Source organism: Erpetoichthys calabaricus, chromosome 1, assembly GCF_900747795.2.
Source record: "Erpetoichthys calabaricus chromosome 1, fErpCal1.3, whole genome shotgun sequence".
In the NCBI taxonomy this organism is placed as follows: Eukaryota; Metazoa; Chordata; class Cladistia; order Polypteriformes; family Polypteridae; genus Erpetoichthys; species Erpetoichthys calabaricus.
In genome coordinates, this window is record NC_041394.2 from 302,580,343 (window position 1) to 302,600,113 (window position 19,771).

Below are 19,771 nucleotides of genomic sequence, written 5' to 3' on the forward strand. Positions count from 1 at the left end.
CCAGATGCAGAGGGGCAGTCAGAAGGGTTTATGTGCAGACCAAGACCAGCACACTAGACAGACCTGTGAACAAACTGTGCCTGCTCCAGGAAGCAGCAAATGACTGAAATGATTAATTTTACCTTTTGCATGCTTGAATAATTGTGCTTGTGTGTTTACAGTAGAATTTAAGTTTTAAAGTTTCTTAAGTTATGTTTAAGTTCAATAAAGTAGTGAAGGCTCTTACTAAGTAATGTTAAAGTAAATGATTTCTGCCCTAGCATAAACAATGAGGGGCCTGATGTTGAAGAGCCATTTTCTAGTTACATAAGATTCATAAATATTTTACTAGATGACAATGCATAATCTACGGGAGGTTCCTATAACCCCCATAAGTTGAGTAAAATTGGTATAGTCTAGCTATTTCTAACAGCTGTGACTAAATTTTATTCTCAGTTAGTGACCAGCCTTGCCATGTGTAAGGTGTAGAGGGCACATGGTTTTAAACCGTGCCTAAGGCCCTACGGGCCTTCTGAGTGTGTGAAGTAACTCATAAGATAACGTGCTTATTTAAGTGCAGAACTGTACGCTTATAGTGTACAGAAGAAGAAGCTAAGAATCTTTAAGTATATAAGAAGTTAAGAATCTTTAAGTACAGGCAGTCCCCAGGTGAATGAATGATGGAGTTTCACCTCTTTCTGACCTTTTTATTATTTCTACTTTATTTTCAATGGTGATGGTTTTTCTCTTCTTTACTGTAGCACCAGCACTTGCATCAGATTTGTGTTTCAGAGACATTCTTGAAGGGTTAAAATGAGCTCTTCTGTACAGCACTGTACACACTATCACAGCAGATTAGGCACCAGTCGTCAACACATCTGATATATAGGGTGGTCCAGATCTAACTACGCAATTTTCATTACGCTATAACTTATTCAGTTTGTTACATAGAAAATCACCCGAAAAATCCCGGACCATCGACAAGTGTGCGAACTGACGACACGAAGAATTGTCTTCGCGCCGAACTGGAATCGTCCCTGCATTAATCAAAGTCATCCATACGATCTGGATCTGCAGAATTAGATCTGGACCACCCTGTACGGACAAGAGACAACTTCCTGCTATGTGCGTAACAGTACAAGCAGGCGTGCTATTGAGAATGAATGGGGGCACCGAGGAGTGGTTCATCACCAGCCCACATCACACTCACCTCCACTACAGTATGCTGCCTGCAGTGTCCACCGCCCCCATTCAACACGCAGCCATCTGAGGCACACTACAATGCTACCCCCCGCCTCCCCGTTCACCCTCAATGGCCTCAGTTCAGCCACAACAGGGTCACCACTTGCAGCATTACCAGCCGCCCACCTAGAACGAATGGGGCAGCTGTGTGTGGTGGGGGGGCAGCCGTGTGTGGTGGGGGGGCAGCCGTGGATGGGCAGTGAAACCACTTGCCGCTGGGAGCCGCCCGACGGACACTACATTGCGCGAGCAGCGAAATCAACCTCCCTCCAGCCTCCATCCAGCCACCGCTTGCAGCATCCCCGGGCCGAAGATTTACGGAGCGGCAGTTACTGAGGCGCATACATCGCATCTGCAGCCCCGTTCATATGTCGGATGTCCGTAACCTGGGGACTACCTGTATAGAAGAAGAAGTAAAGAACTTTTAAGTACAGAAATAACTAAAGTTTCTCAAGAAAAGCTAAGTTTATCTAGAGAAGATACATTTTTTCTTTTTTTTGCCTTTTATTCTACGTGTGTAATAACTTTTTTCTTTATTCTTGTGTGGATTATTTGCTTTTAACTTTCACTAAATATTTTTAAAACAAACCTTTGGACTGAGAGATTTCTTTCGGCACATGTTTTACCTGTGCTTGAACTCTCCTTATACTTCGCAGCTACAATATTGTGGCCCTCCAGGGCACATACAGCCACCCTAACTCGACACAAACAGGCAGAGACACAACTGCAGCACAAAACACACTTTATTTACAGCTGGGAAGTGCTTAGTCCTCGCTGTCCAGAGCACAGCACAGTACAAAGCACCAATAGTACACGATTCACAGTCCTTTTCTTCTCTTCATCTCTCTTTCTGTCCTTCCTCCTCCGCTCCTCTTCCGGCAAGCTTCACCCTTCTTCCTCCTGACTCTTGCTTTCCAAATGGAGTGAGGCGGCTCCTTTTATTCAGCACCTGGGAGTGCTCCAGATGGCTCATCAGCATTACCTGGAATTACTCCCAGGTGTAATTGAAGTCCAGTATAGGGTTCTGCAGCTCCTCTTGGCAGTCCCCCCGGAACCCAAAAGGGCTGTACCAAACTCAAATTCCCAGCGTTCTCTGATAAATATTGTGATTTTCAACAAGAGGCTAAAGCTAACTTGACAGTGATTTTCGCATAAAGAGAACAATATCTTCTGGAAAGTCAGAAAGAGCAGAAAGGTCAAGGAGAAGGTGAACTCCAGTGAGTAAAAGGGATGTCACAGGAGAGTATAGATAAAAGAAACATGCGATACTGTTCACCTAAAAGTAAAGACTAGGTCATTTCCAAAGTATTTGCAAAAAGAATGTATAGCCTTGAAAGAGGCGCAGAAGCAGAGAAGATCATCAGAAACACTCATAACAAATGTAATATGAAACATGAAATAACTAAAGTTTCAGCATGGCTGTTTGAATGGGCAATCTGGCAATACAGTTAAACAGCTGCCACAGAAAAAGGTTGGTACGCTGGCAGACAACACAAACAAGACTGCCACCACTTATACAACAAAGTAGTCACTGCTTACATTGGCTAGCTGCTCAAAAAATGTAAAAATACAGAAGGTATTTTCTATTTTGAATTTAAACTAAACGGCTAAACAAGCAGAAGACAGCCTCCAGTTTGCTGGATGTCAATATTAATAGAGAAAGAGGAGCTACTACCTTAGTGGATGGGCTAGTTAACAAGATTAAGATACACATTGCTCCTGAAGAATTCAACATTTACAATACAATACAATACAGTTTATTTTTGTATAGCCCAAAATCACACAGGAAGTGCCGCAATGGGCTTTAACAGGCCCTGCCTCTTGACAGCCCCCCAGCCTTGACTCTCTAAGAAGACAAGGAAAAACTCCCAAAAAAACCTAGTAGGGAAAAATGGAAGAAACCTTGGGAAAGGCAGTTCAGAGAGAGACCCCTTTCCAGGTAGATTGGGCGTGCAGTGGGTGTCAAAAGAAGGGGGTCAATACAATACAGTACAGTACACAGAACAATTTCTGAATATAGTAAGAAATAAAAAAAAATATATATAAATTTTAGAAGTACAGAGCAGAATTTAACAGTAGATGATATATCCCATAATAAGATTTGTATTTGTATAGAGTCCTGGAGACCTCATCCTTCAAGGTGCCTCCCCCATTTGGCCATTCCACAGCTGAAACAGTGCTGGGCCAGCCAATCCGATGAAAGGACCCCTCTCTCCCACGATTCCTGCGATCCTCCATCAGAGATGACTTTTCCTTAGGCAGGCAAAACAACTTGGCGGGTGGGCCGTAGCACCAAGTGCCACATTTGAGTACCGAGAAGAAAAACAGAATAAGTGAGGGTTAGTATACAATTATAACTGTCATGTTACTTATGTTTAAGTGCTAATGACTAACAACAGAGATGCAGTCTGTACAGTTAATCAGCAGCTCTAGTCAGGATATGCTAAACTGAAGTAGTGAGTCTTCAGCCGGGATTTAAAAGCTGAGACCGAAGGGGCATCTCTTATAGTAGCAGGCAGACCATTCCACAGTTTAGGGGCCCTGTAACTAAAAGTTCGACCCCCCACTGTTATTTTATTAATCCTTGGAATCATAAGCAGACCGGCATCTTGAGATCTTAATGTGCGCTCTGGTTTGTAAGTCATGATAAGTTCAGACAAGTAAGCCGGACCTCGACCATTTAATGATTTATATGTTAAAAGAAGGATTTTGAAATCTGCCCTGAACTTAACCGGGAGCCAGTGTAAGGATTTAAGAACTGGAGTTATGTGTTCGTATTTTCTTGTTCTTGTAATAATTCTCGCAGCCGCATTTTGGATTAACTGGAGGCTGTATAAAGAACAGTTTGAACATCCAGTGAACACCGCATTGCAGTAGTCAATCCTACTAGAGATAAATGCATGAATTAGTTTCTCAGAATCCTGTTTATTTAAAAAGCGCCTTAATTTCCTAACATTTTTAAGATGGAAGAAACATGTTTTGGACAACTTTGTAATATGCGCTTTAAATGACATGCTAGAGTCAAAGATAACTCCTAGATTGCGGGCTGATTCAGTAAAATTGACTGGGATTCCCATCGAGTTAAATGATGACAAAATATTATTGTGATCAGCATCATTCCCTCCAACAATTAACATCTCTGTTTTATCTGTATTTAAAGACAAGTAGTTCTTATTCATCCACTCCTTTAATTCACTAACACAACTAATTAAAGACCACATTGGAGAAACTTCATTTGATTTAAATGAAAGGTATAACTGAGTGTCATCTGCATACGAGTGAAAATTAACATTATGTTTCCTAATGATAGATCCCAGTGGAAGCATGTACAGTGAAAACAGTAAAGGTCCCAGTACTGAGCCCTGCGGGACACCATATTGAACTTCTGTGTATAATGATGGAGTACTGTCAGCACATTTCTGTACATATTGGAATCGATTTGATAAGTAAGAACTAAACCAAGCGAGCACGGTGCCTGTAAGCCCAACATCATTTTCTAGCCTGTGCAGTAAAATAGAATGGTCGATGGTGTCAAATGCTGCACTTAAGTCCAACAACATAATTACAGTTGAGTTTCCTTCATCAGAGGATATCAGAATGTCATTTACAACCCGTGTTAGTGCCGTTTCTGTACTATGACCAGTGCGAAAACCAGACTGGAATTTCTCAAATAAATTGTAATGCATAAGGTGTGTCTGAAGCTGACTGGCGACTACTTTTTCTAGTATTTTAGAGAGAAACGGTAAATTTGAAATAGGCCTATAATTATTAAGTATGTGTGGGTCAAGGTCTGACTTTTTAAGTAATGGTTTAATGACTGACACTTTTAGTGCATCTGGTACTGTGCCATGCAATAATGAACTATTGATAATGTTTAGGATAGGCGCTGCAAGAACATCCATTGCACTTTTTACTAGTTTTGTTGGCACTGGATCTAGGGAACAAGTAGTGGGCTTCATTTTAGAAATTAAACTTAAGACTTCCTGCTCAGTTACAGGATTAAAATTACTAAAGTGCCGAGTGCAATGTGAGACAGGGTCTGCTAAGCTAGTATTTGGTTTGTACTGTGATGCAGAGATCTGGGATCTTATATTTTTAATTTTCTCATTGAAGAAGTTAATAAAGTCTGTACTGCTAATGTCTGTTGGTATTTTGCACTGTTGATCTGAATTTCCATTTGTTAATTTAGCCACTGTTCTAAACAGTGCCCGAGGATTTTTATTATTGCTATCTATTAATGTAGAATAATATTCTGACCGAGCTTTAAAGAGGGCTTTTTTATATTTATTAACACTCTCTGTCCATGCAATTTGAAAGACCTGTAGCTTTGTTGTTCTCCATCTGCGTTCCAGTTTTCGACACTCTAATTTAAGAGCTCGAGTGTTTTCATTAAACCAGGGAGAGTTTCTATGTGCTTTGATCACTTTTGTTTTAAGGGGAGCCACTGTGTCCAGAGCATCTCTCAAGGTCACATTATAATGTGATGTTAGCTCATCTAGATTGTTTTCTGTGTTTACATTTGATGTTAACTGATCTAAATGGTTGTCCACAATTACACTCGACTTACTCAAAGTATCTATAAATTTTGAAGCAGAATTACAATCTAGATGCCGCACTGTCTTTGTTTTAATCTGGGAGTGTGTTCGCAAGGGCAGGACCAAATCAAATGTAATTAAGTAGTGATCAGAAATAACTTCATTTAATGGAGTAATAATTAAATTTTGAATTTCAACTTTGTAAGTTATAATTAAATCTAATGTGTGGTTATGATTATGAGTTGGACCTCTGACATTCTGACAAAATCCTACTGAATTTAACAAATAAGTAAAACATTTGCTAAAAGTGTCAGTTTCCACATCAATGTGTACATTAAAATCTCCCATCAGTACTACGTGATCATAATTTATAGCCAAGTCAGATAAAAGGTTGCTAAATTCAGACATGAACAATGAATACGGCCCTGGTGGTCTATAGACTAGTACTATAATTGTGTTGGAATCTGTTTTAATATTTAAAATGAATGCTTCAAAGGATGTAAAGTTGCCTAAATTTTTAGAAGTGATTTGCATTTTGTTACAATGAATTATTCCAAGGCCCCCTCCTCGACCTGAATCTCTAGACTTATGAAGGAACGAGTATCCATCTGGTGACGCCTCAGCTAGGGGTACAGTGTCACATTTACTAAGCCAGGTTTCGGTGAGAAGACACAGATCAGAGTTTGTACTTAATATAATATCATTTACCAAAACAGCTTTAGTGCCAAGAGAGCGAATGTTCAATAAGCAGCATTTAAAACTGTATGCTTCTTTCTGAATTGGCGATATATTTTTTGTTTTAATTTGTAGTAAATTTCTATTACAGATGCCCCTGGTGGAGGGTCTGGTTTTATCTCTTGGTCTAATTATACACCTTATTTTTTGGTTATCAATTAATTTAAGATTTGTATCAAGACTAAATTTACTGGATGCCCCAAGACAAGGATTATGGGTAACAGCTTCAGGAAAGTAACAGGTGGGATAAACAACAGCCTGTGATTTAAGATCACATGACTGCGGCCATTTGTACTCACTGCCACACAGCAGATGTAACAGGACAGTCATAATTTAGTAAGACTTAACAGATGAAGATCCCCATACTTAAAAATAAAAACAAAACAAAAACAAATGTTTTTAGTTTTCTTTCCCTAGAGAAAACATTCTTTTTCTCTTCTTTTTTTCTTGAGCCACCTCATCCTCTGTTTCTCCAAAAAGGCACCAGCAGAATATATCAGAGATTTATATTAATGATAACTGTGATGATTACTTTGACACGAGCAAAATGAATACATGTGATGACATTAATGTGATGCCAAAATGCAAACAAAACAAAGAATGAAATAAGAACTAAGCAAGCATATTACAGCAAAGAAAAAATACAATAAAATTGTGAAAACAAACCCACAATCCAATCCCAACATTAAAATCTAATATTAAAATTAAATGTTTTTAATTAATTGATTTTTAAAGACAATCAAACCAATGAAATATTTGTTAACAGCATTGTCACTCCGAGCAGCTCCTCAACCAGGTATATACAGCTCCACCTATGAGGAGGCACTGTTGGACACTTCCAGTGGGAGTTGGGGTCTCATCACTGTTGCCAAAGTCTCTATGGTGGACTAAGGACTCCATAGTGTTAAAGCTGCTGGGGTGGATGAGGTCTGACTAGAGATGTGGAAAGCACTGCATATTTTTGAGATACCTTGGCTAACATGTCTATTCAGTGTTGCATGGAATGTGAGTAAAGTGCCCTTGAACTGGAAGAATGGTGTTACAACTAAAAAGGGATCACACTCCTCAGCCTTCCAGATAAGGCCTATGCCAGGGTGCTAAAGGGGACACTCCATCCAATGGCTGTACTTACCTCAGTGCAAGGAGGCAATAATGTGCAGTACCAGGTGCCGGCTTGAGTGGCTGGACAGCTGCCTGCTATTGCTCCGTAGGTGGAGGTGGCAGATGAACGTGCAAAGGTGTGAGAGGTCTTTTGAGACATTTGTCCATGGGAGGTGTTCTGTCTCCTATGGAAAAAAAGCAACAGGTGAGGTGCTGGGTAGTAAAAGCCATGTGAGGGTCTGGAAAGAGTTCTGGGAGAGATTTTACCTGAGCAGAGTTCAGGAAAAGAGACTTGACCATGGATCCATTTCGCATGAGGGCATGTGTGTGCATGTGTGCAAGTTCAATACCATATAATAGGGGCTGAAATTCAGATATTGAATGCAGTGGGGCAAACTTGTTGGCATGTAAGTCTATAGGTGGGGTTGAAGAGTTGTCTGATCAGGATTGGCTGCAGGCATCCTATGAGAATATTTGAAATGCTGCAAGAGCAAGTGTGGGTCAGTTTCTGTTGGTGTGGTTTATCAGTAAAGCATAGCAGCCTTCTGCAAGCTCCATGACAGGGGAAGAAGGTGATGCAGTGTTCTGAGGTAAGTCTTCCAGTTGTTTACTGAGGTGGTGGCAAAAACCTCCAACTGGGAATGACAGAAGCTGTATGTGCTATAAGATATTCAATTGGTTTGCTTATATTCATCTGACAGTCTTGTAACGGGAAGGAGGATATGGCAGTGCCTACAAAATTAAGTCCTCTGAAAGTCCTGGAGAGACCGTAATTGAGAAACTGGTGGCGTGAGTTAGTCAGTGTCCTGTTAAAGTGCTCAGTGAAGTCTGTTTGCCCTGAGTAATTTTGAGGAGGGTAAAGAGTGAAGTAAGTTGAGACTTTTTTATTTTTTTTAATTCATTTATAGTTGCACTTTACTTTTTGATTGTGTTAGTGCACAAGACTGATTTTATTAATAATACATTATTGTTTGGCACAAGACTCTAATTTGGCACAAATATAATGAATAGCTTTTATATTTTTCCTTGATATTTTTACATTTGTGTCTGCCTGTCCTCTCACTCTGGTTGTTCAGTTACGACTATAGGAATCTGTAGTCTAAGCTATATTCAAGCTGCTGTTTTACGAGGCATCACAAAACAATGATGCCCTCTTTGCATCATCTTACTGTGATTTTTGGTACACACTTGCACAATTCGCTGCCAAGTGTGAAGCAGCAGGTTTGAGGATCAGGATATTCTCCAGATCCTTAATGCTCTCCTCGAGTGAGGGGGGACGACTGCCCTTAGTGAAGGAAACATGAGATTGATAAGCAGATTGGAACGATGATAGCAGTTCTGCAGGTGTTGTACTGATCTACAATTGCAAAACAGGAACTAAGTCTAAAGGCAAAACTCTTGGTTTACCAGTCGAGTTACATCCCTGTCCTCACCTATGATCATCAACTGTGATTAATGACCGAAAGAATGAGATTGCAATTGCAAGTGGCAGAAATTAGGTTTCTTCACAGACCTGCTGGGATGGCACACCTTGAGGGTGAGAAACTCAGCAGTTCAGTAGAGTCTCAAAATAGAGTCACTGTTCCTCTGGATCGAGAGGAGACATTTGGGGTGGTTTGACTATTTCATTAGAGTACTCCCCAGATGATTCCCCATGGAGCTTCTATGGGCACATTCCACTGGGCTTAGACTGACTGACTATCTATCTATCTATCTATCTATCTATCTATCTATCTATCTATCTATCTATCTATCTATCTATCTATCTATCTATCTATCTATCTATCTATCTATCTATCTATCTATCTATCTATCTATCTATCTATCTATCTATCTACCTAAACCCTCCTTCCCTCCCTCCATCTCTCTCTCTCCCTCTCTGGCAGACCCAGAACATGCTGGAGGGATTGCATCTCTCAGATGGCTTGGAAACACCTAGGAATTCCTCATGGAAAAGCTGAAATCTGTAGTTAGTGACAAAATAGTCTGGGTTGACATATTTTATCTGTTGTCACTATGATCCTCACTAGATAAAACAGTCCGAGATGATTGCATGTTGATGATGATGATAAGAGTACACAGATGCTTTTCAGAACCCAGTGTGAGCAAAGAACATAACATTATAATTGAATGCTCCTGACTTTTTATGGAGTTTTAAGAAATATAGACATTTGTATAAGAAGTGAAGTCTGATTATTATTCATTGTAAAACTGTTTTGGTCACACTTCAGCTTATTGTCCTACTGTAATTTTATGAAATGTTTATAGCTTTAGTGATGCTGTCTTAGTTTTTGTGTGCCTATCACCTTTTACAGTTTCACTTTTTTACTTTTTTGGTGGTAATTATTTAGCAAAGGTCTCTTTCATTGTTAACATATTACTTAAGACCTAAAATTATCAACTGATGATAAATCCAATCAAACAAGAGTATTATTAGCAAATATGAAACAGACAGGGATAACAAAACATATTGACAATGAAGTGTCAGGAAGTGAAAATCTTCAAAATGTTAACAAATTTTGGCTAAAAGCAAACCCTTAAGTTGGCAGACTGTAATTGCGATACGGTACTACTCTGCCAGCCCTTGTAGAAAATATAATTTTTAAAATGTAAAGATTATATACCTCCGGGCCTGTGCCCAATGTGGTAATGTTTTATGTTAGCCTATGTCTTTTGACTGTAGGGCATGCTTCATATGTAAGCATTAAAATATTCAATGAGGTACAGAGGAACAGTCTATTCAACATTTTGTTTTTTAGAAGGAGGAGTATGAAATCGATTTTAAAGTTAACTGGAAGTCATTTTTAAGAAAACAAGTAGTGGGGATTTGTGAGGAACAAACACCCAAACCCTAATTTTATTTTAGATTTTAACGTAATCTTGAGAAATTGCATTTTGTTGTGTGAATATTCATGTAATCTTGGGTTATATATTACATTAGTAGCACTAAAGTGATTGCTTTTTAATGGTATGTGCAAAAAATTTATACAAGAGCAAAACTAAAAAGATGTTTATTTTTATTCTATTGCCTAAAACAGAGTACTATACAGTTGTCTGTGGAACAGAAATCAAGTTTACCTTTTATAGTAATGCTTCTAGGGCATTGCCTTAAAAATGAAAATTATATACTGTATTTACAAATGTTTTTACTCATTCTTTTTATTTTTTTTTGTTTTACAGCTTCCTATTGAATCACTATTTTACAGAGCAGTTCTCCATGTAATAATAAAGGAACACTTTGGTACATTTAAAAGGTGAGCTACTTTTAAATTGGAAAAACATATCTTCTCAGTTTCAAATATGCAAAATTGGATTTTATTTACGTGTAAAGTTTTAGCTTTTTTTGGTTCTTTGAACTAAAACCTACATTTGTTTGCCCAGAACAGTTTTCAAAATTTGTTTTTATAGTGTAATCTTATGCTGTATCACAAACTGAACAAGTAAAGGAACAGGTTGGATTTTATAGATTTTTAAATAATTTACTGTTGACTGTTTTTTCAAGATGATTGCTTTTAAAAAGTACTCCTTCACAGTTAACTTCAAAAAAGGACAAGCAATTAAAAACTTTAGAAAAAATACATTACAAAATCTTAAGTTAAAACAAGTATTACACACTTTTTTCCCTTTTAAATATTCTTTATTATTTCTACGTTTTTCTGTAGATAATATAATTATATAACATATGCATTAAGGAATTTACTGAATTATAATTAAAATGTGCACATACTTCACATTTACTGCAATAATTTTTATTTCAACAGAGATACAAAATAAAATATGTCAATAAAAATTAAACATAACTCAAAAGATTATTTAACTCTGATAGACCCTGAAGTGGTCAGATGGCTCCACAAGAAGGGGAAGACTTGTAACTAACTTCTAACTTAAAAAAAAATAATAATAATGCATGTTTATTTTGGGATTCATTGTGTACAGCTCTTTTTATTAATTTATTTTATGGCCTCTACTAGTACATAAAGCAAAGTGTAATTTAGTGAACACAGCTAAAAAAAAAAAGAGAGACTGTTGATAAGTGTACATCATGCGGGGCACTGCTTCAGTAGTTTTTTTAACTGCTATTTGTAACAGGTCAAATGCTACTGTATCAGGCTGATCATGATCCGCATTACCTTGTGTGAATGAACATTTTGATTAAGACAATGAGCGTTCACACTAATCATGTCAAAATCAAATGCTACCAGTTGCCTTTGGATCTAATTTTGCAACATGACCATGCATGTAATAGTCAGAATTTTCTCCCTTACAGATTAAAAACAATCAAGTGTGAGCATCAGTTGTTTTGTATGGGTTGTTAGGTTGTATTAGACTTTTTTTTTGATTATGTTGGAATAACAGGTAAACAGAAAGCTGTTGTCAAAAAATGGTAATCAGAAGCTTTATAAATGTGTATTTCAATTGTAGAAACATTGCATTTTTATTTATTTTCATTGCTACTGTATCTTCTTGAAAAAATACTTTGGCAGTTCCTCTCTTTCCCAACAGGTGAATATATCTGATCATTAGACAGATCTTTGATAATATTTAAAATATAATTCTGTAATAATTTAATTTAGGAGAATGTCATTTAATTAGACAAGTTATTCCTGATATTATTGTGCTACATTGGATATTTGTTAGTTTATAGGTTATAGGCCAACCCGCGGCGTAGCATACGCCACATAATTATGTATTGATATGTGAACACTCCCTGAAAGACACAGTTGTCCAAATGGGGTTGGTTTTGAGGATACGACTGTAGGTGAATGAAAAGATGTAACATTGGAGAGGGCAACATACAATACAGCGTGTTACACGCCGCATACAGCGATTCACATCGAAGCATAGACACTGCTAAGACCATAGGATACCCCTCGCAAACTGTTCTACACACTGCATACAGCGATTCACACCCGCGACAAATATGATTCTTCGTAGATGGTGCTGTCGCGTCCACACTCGCTCTCGAAGCATACTCACCGCCTGGTCATGTGCCCGCTCGCAAGAGCAACTAACAGAGACCCGCCCACCAACTGTAAGACCATGGGATACCCCTCGCAAACTGTTCTACACGCCGCATACAGCGATTCACATCCGTGACAAACAAACTGTTCTACACGATGCATACAGCGATTCACATCCGCGACAAACATGCTTCTTCTTATGGGGTGGGTTTGAGGATACGACTGTAAGAGAACTCTGGACAGAGCAACATACAATTGTCCGTGACTGAAAACTGGAGGACCGCTGGCACACGCGGAGGGCAGAACACATCCGCGACAAATATGATTCATCGTAGATGGTGCTGTCGCGTCCACCCTCGCTCTCGAAGCATACACACTGCCTGGTCATGTGCCCGTTCGCAAGAGCAACTAACAGAGACCCGCCCACCAACTGTAAGACCATGGGATACTCCTCGCAAACTGTTCTACACGCCGCATACAGCGATTCACATCCGCGACAAACACACTGTTTTACACGCTGCATACAGCGATTCACATCCGCGACAAACATGCTTTTTCTTATGGGGTGGGTTTGAGGATATGACTGTAATGGAACTCTGGACAGAGCAACATACAATTGTCGGTGACTGAAAACTGGAGGACCACCGCCGCGCCCCCACCTCCTAGAGCGAGGGACGGGGCTGAACAGCTGGTGCGCGTGGAGGGCGGAACACATCCGCGACAAATATGATTCCTCTTAGATGGTGCTGTCGCGTCCACCCTCACTCTCGAAGCATACACACTGCCTGGTCATGTGCCCGCTTGCAAGAGCAACTAACAGAGACCCGCCCACCAACTGTAAGACCATGGGATACCCCTCGCAAACTGTTCTACACGCCGCATACTGCGATTCACATCCGTGACAAACAAACTGTTTTACACGCTGCATACAGTGATTCACATCGCGACAAACATGCTGCATGTGGAGGTGCATGTGGAGTGTAGCAGAGACGAACGTGAATGACGCCCTGCTCTGTGAGTTGCTGCGTCCGAGTTGGTGGCCGTGGCTCTGCGAGTTGTTGTCGTATCCAATGACGCCGTGTTTTGTGAGTTGCTGCGTCAGAGATGGTGGGCGTGGCTCTCCGAGTTCTCGTCGTATCCAATGGTCTTAGAGTTGGTGGGCGTGGCTCCGTCCTGCGTGCTTCCATGGGTGTCTTGCTTGCGCTGGCGGCAGCTTAGTGAATTATATATATAGGTTTCTCTTTAAAAACAGTTTTCTCAACCAGATGCCTGTGTTTTTTTTTGTTTTTTTTTTACCTTTTTCTTTTCTCCTGTTTTACTCAAACAGCTGTTTTTTCAATTGCCTTGTGGCACAGTATTAACATTAATCATTATTGGCTACCATCTTATTTTCACTTCTTTTGTTATTGGTGAATAAAAAGAAATCAAGTAAATAAAGCCTCATGTTAATTAGCAAATAAATTAAAACCATGGACAAAAAGAGACATAACTCTTGTGCACTCAAATCATTGAAGAAGTAGGACCAATATTGGTATTTCTTTAATTTTCAGTCAAAAAATAGCAACAGGCTACCCTGTTATTTGACATGTTTCCTTTAAATCAGTTAAGAATTTGGTGGGGATGAAAAAATGTAGTCCTACTAGAATCAAGCTTAGACCTGGATTGTGTTTATATGCCAGGAATTCATTGAGCTATGCCAGATTTGCATTTAACACCAAATCATTAAGCACTTGTTCACTCAGAAGGTTATGACAGTCTGTTATCACGTAGGTGAAATATAGTTTCTGGCAGCTATTAAAAAATATCTGTGATAAGTTAGCTGTTAGCTGTACATATGAACTTTATGAACAGGTCCCTTTTAATTTCTTAAATTTGTTATGTTGTCATATTGGTGTTTAGTGCAAAGTATAAAAACAATAAATTAGAGATATTGGAAAATTGGTCCAAGGGAATGGGTCAAATAATTCAAAATATGATTACCACAATAGATCTTATTATATTTAGCTCAGAATAGGTTAACTGGTACTAGGTTAGAGGCTAGTGCTCTATTTAATCTGAATTAAGAAGGCTGTCAAGTTTACAAGTGAGGGTAAACTGGATTCTTAGACTGACTAATAAATTGAAGGGGTAGCACAAAATATTGCAGCTGTTGAACCCTTTGAAAACTTTGAAATAAAATCTAGTTATAGGTTAAATTATTGTTTTAAACACCTGTCTTTGTCCTCATTCTCACTTACAGTCACAACCTTTTTAGCAGTGACTAAAAGAAGCAGATGGCAGGTACATGTGAGCAAAGCAAGTCACTGGTATGAGATCATTAAATTAACGAGGGGTTAATATTTCTCTCTTCCTCTGACTGCTTTTCTTTTCTTTAATTACCTTAGAAATTTCAGAGCTTTGTGCATATATTCTATCCAGTATACTATTCTTATAGTTAATGTCTCATTCACATATTATCTTAATTCTTCTCAAGTAACTATAATTTTCTCAGTACTGGTAATCACTAATTTTAAATCAGAAAATAGATTACTATTGGAAATGTAATATTTTAACTACATTGTTCGGAAAAAAAACACAGAGAATAAATAATTCATTCTGAATAATACTGTAATTTGTTGTTCCGTTATCTTTTCTATATTTGCTTATCCTGGTCAGAATTGCTAACCATGTATAAAGCGATGCAAGCACTGTAGAATTTATTGGCTGTATTTGTATAATGACACATTTATTTTGAAGTGTTCAATGGGCCATTGGGCGTTAAGGTAGTAGAATAATGCAACAAGTCAGACTGAGCTTAGAAAGGATGCAGTAACAAAGTGTTTTGGTTTAAGGTAGATAATTCAGTATTTTTATCTATACTAGGAGACAGTGGAAAGCTCCTAGACTGTGAAAATTCCTAATTTGGACACCTGTAGTAGGTTTAATTAGAACCAAAATTAGTGCAGTGTTTTGGGTAAAGCAGCAGTAGTAATGGGGTCTGTGGTTCCTTATAGTTTTCTTCAACAAGGGTCAATGGAGCAGTCAAACATTTTATTTCTTCCATTAGTCATTATGTGTTTATTAGTAGACTCCTGTAAATCTAGTAGTGTAGTTAGAGGGAGTGTAAGAACCTAATCAAGGACTTTGTTAAATGGTGCAACTCACACCACCTACAACTGAACACTAGCAAAACCAAAGAGCTGGTGGTGGATTTTAGGAGGCCCAGGCCCCTCACGGACCCCGTGATTATCAGAGGTGACTGTGTGCAGAGGGTACAGATCTATAAATACCTGGGAGTGCAGGTGGATGATAAACTGGACTGGACTGCCAATACTGATTCTCTGTGCAAGAGAGGACAGAGCCGACTATACTTCCTTAGAAGGCTGGCGTCCTTCAACATCTGCAATAAGATGCTGCAGATGTTCTATCAGACGGTTGTGGCAAGCGCCCTCTTCTACACGGTGGTGTGCTAGAGAGGCAGTATAAAGAAGAGGGACGCCTCACGCCTGTACAAACTGGTGAGGAAGGCAGGCTCTATTGTAGGCATGGAGCTGGACAGTTTGACATCTGTGGCAGAGCAACGGGCACTGAGCAGGCTCCTGTCAATCATGGAGAATCCACTGCATCCACTAAACAGTGTCATCTCCAGACAGAGGAGCAGCTTCAGCGACACACTGCTGTCACTGTCCTGCTCCACTGACAGACTGAGGAGATCGTTCCTCCCCCACACTATGCGACTCTTCAGTTCCACCCAGGGGGGTAAACGTTAACACTACACAAGATTATTGACTGTTATACCTGTCTCACACTCTCCACCTTGCATTTTTTAAGTTGCACTGCATTTTTATCACTCTTTAATTAATATTGTTTTTTATCAGTATGCTGCTGCTGGAGTATGTGAATTTCCCCTTGGAGATTAATAAAGTATCTATCTATCTATCTATCTATCTATCTATCTATCTATCTATCTATCTATCTATCTATCTATCTATCTATCTATCTATCTATCTATCTATCTATCTATCTATCTATCTATCTATCTGAAAATAAAATTAAAAATAGACTTTTACGTATACCCTATCTTTGGGTTGCTAAGTAGTAGCATTGCTATCCAGATATGCACCAATATCAAGAGAGGCTTAAAGATAAAATGTTTGGTGGCCAATTTATTGAAAGAAAGAGCAATGCATGTTTGTGATTCTTAAAAACATGTATAAAACATAAAGTTGTACAAGTTACTGGTAGTAAAATCATATTTTTTTCATGAGAAATAAAAATTGAAACACGACTGCAGAACAACTGCCTGTTTTTAATTGAAACAATTTATTGATGGTTACTGTTCTTTTCTTTGGATTTAGTAATATTGACAGATTCCCACATTTAATTCCAGTCCCATGTTTGATCATTTTATGAATTGATTTACTGTTTTCCACTCATTATGCCAATTTGAATTTTGCCCAAAAATGTCCAAGTACTAAAAATGTTCATTTAGATGAATACCATAGTTTTAAAACCCGCACATGAATAAAAAGTAACAAAAATAGATGTTTTGGCTACTGGCATCAAGTATAAATCAGATTTAAACACTTGAAGAGGTGAAGAGCATCTCATTATCAAGCCATTGCAGATTTTTGTTTTTTCTATTGGAAAAAAAAAACTATTTACTCCATTATGTAATGTGATGTGGCCAGCAGATGGCAGTACTCAGCCACCACCTCTGGAATGTGTAGTAATTGTGTATATTTTTAGTTTTCTCTTCAGACAGAGCATATGAGAATTAGTTGTTTTTACAGGTATTGTTCAACAGATAACCTTGATTGCCGTTGATGAAGCATTAGGCCTTTTAAAGTTAGCAGTATTTGATCAGTGTTTTCATTATGCTGATAAATGTCAGATTTTTTTTTATCATATTACAAAGTGTGTTTTATCTTGTAGTATTTCATAGCCAAGATTAAATTATACAGAGAAATTTTGGAAAGTAAGAGCTGTAAGTAAAGGGAGTCTAGTAGAGTATGAGAGTGCATGAAGAAGTTACAAGACATGAATAAACAGAAATAAGTGAAACAGTTCATTACAATAGCTTAACAATGGAAGCCTTTCATAGAAAAGACACTTTCATGAAAAAGAAAAAAAAAAAACTATCTTTATTAAGTATTTTACATTGAGTTAAAATTCCTCTACTCACAGTACTTTAAAGTCTATCCATGCAGCACTGGGTACAAAACAGTATTCAAGGAGAAATAATCTTCCAAGTTTAAATGAAGCCTTTTCAAAATATTATAGCAAAGTAATTTGTAAAGTAAATGACTTATTTACTTATTATTTCTTGGTATGTGCAGTCCACCAAACAATTTGGCTTTGATCTGGTATATCCACATATTTATACATTTGAACAGGGGGCACTTGTGTGTACCACACTCACCCAGATGAAAATGTAAAAGTTATTGAAAAAAACACAAGATAAATTTTCATGCCAATATGAGTGCAGGAGGAAGAAAAAAAGTCCCACAAACAAAGAGGTACTATTTTTTGCAATCCTGTAATATAAGGTTAATGTATAATTTTAACTATGATTTCACAAATACATTACTTTAACTTGGTTTATTTGATCCCAGACACTGACACTATTTTCCTATTATGTATCTGTTATTCCCTAAAGTGGATTACTGGATAGGGTGTGGAAAGCATACCCCCAGACACAGACAGACACCAGAATGTCCAAAACACACTTCTTTATTTTTCCTTTCAGCACCACAATGCCTTCATCCACCAACTCTCTTCCTTACTCTCTTTCTCTTTCTCTTCACAATGACCTCCTCTCCCCTCCTCACAAGCTTTGTCTCCTTCCTCCCAACTCTGGCTCTGCTTCTGGAGGGAGGCGGTCCTTTATATACCGACCCGGATGAGCTCCAGGTGCTCCCCCTGACGACACTTCCTGGTGTGGTGGAAGTGTCAAGAGAGCCCCCGGAAGCAGTCCGTGTGCCACTGGGAATTCTTCCGGCAGCACTTCCTGGTGTGGCGGAAGTGCTGCCAAACCAAGACCTCACAGCTGTCTGGGCACCACCTGGCGGTGGCCACGTCCTCCGGTAGGGATGAGTGTCCCAGCTCCGGTCCAGTGGCCCATAAGCAGACCCGGGCGGCTGGCCCCTCATGGCCCAGGGGAGGTATTGTCAATCACGGGGACCATCCAGATGTCCCGGCTGGGTAGGGTCCCCATCAATCTGGGACAAGGGCTAGTATTATACTAGACTGCCTTAGTACTTTCTATGTATCCTCAGAGAATGTTTTTTCAGAACACTTATTATATAAATGTAGATTAATTAATTTTGTAAATTTAGGGTAACCGTTTTTCATTTTCTATATTCCTGTATAAATGGCACATATTATGTTATCTTCTCTCAGTCATAATAATAGATAAATACAGTCTAATTAAATGAATGGCAAACTTTTTTTGGTCATAGATTTTAAATCAGTAGCACTGAAGTTCAGTTGTGAATTTTTGTTTTAATTACATTTCCGAATGAGTGAGACATTTTCACCTTTAGTTGATGTCACTGTTTAATTACTTGACCTTTTTCCGCTTCTTTTATTTTTCATTTTAAAAAATGCAATAGTTTGGGATTTACTTTTGTAAGAAATGTGGAAATATTCATACCTTTTGACAGATAAATACTTAACTCTGGTTTATAATGGACTTTTTGTGGATGTTGCTTCTTTAGGTGTATCCAAATACAACGAATTATTGACAAACAAAGAAGACATCAGTGGAAACAACTCTGAAACCTAAAGGACACTTTCAGTGTTAACCATTTGTGTTCATATTGATAAATAATGGGTTAAATAACCAGAACATTGAAAAGGAGCAAAATACCAAACAGCTAAAAGAATTCATTCTTTCCGATCAAACTTACATACATTCTTGCCTCATTATGTACATTTTCACATTACCAGTTTGTAATTTATGGACTGATAACAAAAGAGCTGTGAAATCAAACCTTCCTTATTTAAGGTAATATTCAAGTTAAAAGAAAAAATCGGATGGGACAAAAATCTGCAGCCACGGGGGGCAGAACTGAACTTAAGAAACCCTGATTTAAAGTTCATCCATCCATTCATCCATCCATTGTCTCCCGCTTATCCGAGGTCGGGTCGCGGGGGCAGCAGCTTGAGCAGAGATGCCCATACTTCCCTCTCCCCAGCCACTTCTTCTAGCTCTTCCGGGAGAATCCCAAGGCGTTC

General features: G+C 38.6%; 1 protein-coding gene across 1 annotated transcript in view; it reads left to right on the forward strand.

Moving 5' to 3' along the window:
- The window catches only part of mettl25 (methyltransferase like 25), a 145,820-nt gene that overhangs the window by 81,005 nt on the left and 45,044 nt on the right, over positions 1 to 19,771 (forward strand). The window contains exon 8 of the mRNA XM_028817207.2: positions 10,773 to 10,846. Coding sequence (XP_028673040.1) covers positions 10,773 to 10,846 — 74 coding nt within the window. The remainder of the gene's footprint in view (positions 1 to 10,772; positions 10,847 to 19,771) is intronic.